This window comes from Anabrus simplex, chromosome 1 (genome assembly GCF_040414725.1).
Source record: "Anabrus simplex isolate iqAnaSimp1 chromosome 1, ASM4041472v1, whole genome shotgun sequence".
In the NCBI taxonomy this organism is placed as follows: domain Eukaryota; kingdom Metazoa; phylum Arthropoda; class Insecta; order Orthoptera; family Tettigoniidae; genus Anabrus; species Anabrus simplex.
In genome coordinates, this window is record NC_090265.1 from 1,627,735,219 (window position 1) to 1,627,737,959 (window position 2,741).

The 2,741-nt window shown below is 36.9% G+C and overlaps 1 protein-coding gene across 1 annotated transcript; it reads left to right on the forward strand.

Annotated features, from left to right (window-relative positions):
* Positions 1-1,033: 1,033 nt before the first annotated feature.
* Positions 1,034-2,393, forward strand: LOC136881279 (GSK3B-interacting protein). The gene has a single exon (XM_067154065.2). It carries the CDS (start codon positions 1,034-1,036, stop codon positions 1,436-1,438), a length of 405 nt encoding a protein of 134 aa, XP_067010166.2. The 3' UTR covers positions 1,439-2,393.
* Positions 2,394-2,741: the final 348 nt, after the last annotated feature.

Consider the following 2,741-nt stretch of genomic DNA (forward strand, 5'->3'; position numbering starts at 1 on the left):
ATGCAATGAATTAACATTTAAAAGCTGGGCAATTTTCTTCTTAACATGAAGCCTAATAACAAAAAGAAAATACATAAAATCCCGGCTTTAATCTGAGAAGAGGGATAAAAGAATGACATGTATGAAAATGTTGTCGATAGTGATGCTTTGAGGAATATTTACGTACAATTAGAGTAAAAATACAACATGCCCTTGGCTGTATAGTCGAGGATTTTTAAAGTCGTTGGCCTGGAAATGATCTGAACAGATCTTATAATTCTTATATAAGCGTAACGTCCCTTCTTTCTCGTACACCTTATCCAAATCACTTCTGTGACATTTCAAAACCCACAGATCACACCTACAACAACACATCGGTATTGAAGGTTAACTGCTGCACTATACAATAAAATATGCGTATTATATTTTAAGCCAGTTAAAATATGGGTCGAGTAGGTCAGAAGATTATGAAGTACTATAAAAATCTCTTTGTTACTGAAAGAATATATATGCAAACACAATATTACTTAAATTTTCTTGTCACGAGGGTAGCGAAAGAAAGACAGCGCATTCTTCTCTACTTCATAGTTACTGCAGCCAAACACAACACATACCTTTCCCCTCATGTTGAGAGGAGATATCAAGGAATGACACACGCTACTATTTAATTATGCCAACTCACTGAAAACGTATAAATAACACCAAAAAACTTCACACATAAATACACGTGCTCTTATGACAGAATCAGTAGTTCTCAGGACTTCGCTAGAGAGAGCACCAATAGCTGTCCCTCGATATCTCGCTCAGTGTCGCGTATTGTCTCTACCACTCTTTGGTCTCTACTAGATTCGCTATTAACCTGTGATTCAGAGGGAGTCATCACCTGGTCATCACAGTATTAATTTCTATTCGTCTTGCCACCACTGTATTATTTTTGAAATCGGTAGTATTTCGGGAAAAAATAGGATAATTTGATGATATTGGACGGGTAATTCTGTGAACAAGCATTGGCAACAATGACTTGATTCTTCCTAGATCATAGGATAGGACGAAAATGGCGGTAAGCGGGAATGAGACTGGTGCAGTAGAAGAGAGAGTTGTCTCATTGGACGAAGAAAATTGGAAATTGGAAGCTGAGGGAGTCATCAACGATGTGAAAGCGCATGTCACGTATATACAAGTGTCATCAAAAATTAAAAATAGCAACACCCATATTTACTTGAATATAATGACTATAGAAGGTGAAGAATTTTGCGTTGAAATGAGTGCTGCTGGATTCAGGATAGTTGGAAATGCATTCGATGATAAATCTAACCCGCAAGAAAAAGTTTTTGAAACTCCGCATTCCATTCTTGATGACATAAGTCCGAAATATAGAGCGTCCTTTGGGAATGCCTTGATGGGCAAATTACAAAACCTACAGCGTGAGATGAATGAGAAGCAGGATACTGGTGACTGAAAAGTGTAAAGGGTACTCTGTGGTGCAAAGTAAACGGCATGTTGCAGTAATAAAATCCAGATATCCATTTCTATGAAAATAGCAATTTTTGCGATCGAATACCGGTACTATGAACATGATCATCTGTGTTCCGAATTGTCTCTCTTGTTTTATTTCCATGTGCTGTCAGAACCATTGGCTTTGCTGCTCAGTAAGATATTGCAACGTTGTGTACCGTATGAATGTAATGTTTAATCTGGGTTTAGAGTTATTATTAGGCATATACTTTACACTGCTGTTTTACCTGTACATAAATATTGCTTCTCTGATAATGGACTACATTGTTTCTCAATTAGTTCCTTGCAATACTCTTGAAACAGTCTATGGGACAGGGGAAACTATAGCATCATAAATGCATGAGTTATAAATATCTTATTTTTAAAAATTTGTTCTTTCAGTTTGCCTTAAATTTAGATATTAATTTTAATATAGATGACCAAACCTTACAGATTTTCGCTAAGTGAACGTAGTTACGTACGGCTACCTGGTTTTAATATTACTGACAGCAGTATGTTATAGTTACGATGTAGGTTAGGCTATATTGTTCACCAAACAAGTCAGGAGTAACTGACAGTTCCCTGAGAACTGTGTACTACGGGTCTGGACTTGATAACATGTGAACGTTCGTCCATCTCCTGTCTATCACTGCGTCAGTGGCGTAGAAGTCTTGAGGTGCCGGTATTTCTGCATGTTTTTGTTTTCTGAATCACTTTAGGCTAGATGTGTATTATGTAGAAATGCTGTGACATACATGTAACTCTTTGTAGAGAGTCAGATCAATAGTTGATTAGGCCTATAGCAAAGACTGAATTTTCATCATTTATGCGCAAGTCAATTATATATGTGTGGTGATCGATTTTTTAAAGAGATCATCATTGTGATTATCAGGCCCAAACTCTGTGATATTTGGTCATTACTGGGGGCTGTATTCTGTCCAGGGTTGTGGATCGAAACAAGGCTCGTTCAGTATTTAGGAGTGTTTGATTGTGTTATTTATTTATTTATTTATTTATTATTTTGACTTTCCCCAATTAGGGATTTACTGTATACTTTGTAAACAAGAGACATTTTAAGAGTAGCCTTTTTTAATTTTTTTTTTTTTTACAATTTTTGCTTTGTCGTACTGACACAGATAGGTCTTATGGCAATGACGATTGGATAGGAAAGGGCTAGGAATAGGAGGGAAGCGGCCGTAGCCTTAACGAAGGTACAGTCCCAGCATTTACCTGGTGTGAAAATGTCAAACCAGAGAAAACCAGGGCTG

Bases quoted from the DNA above. Each gene is read 5' to 3' on its own strand.
- LOC136881279 (XM_067154065.2), top strand. From the start codon at position 1,034: ATGGCGGTAAGCGGGAATGAGACTGGTGCAGTAGAAGAGAGAGTTGTC.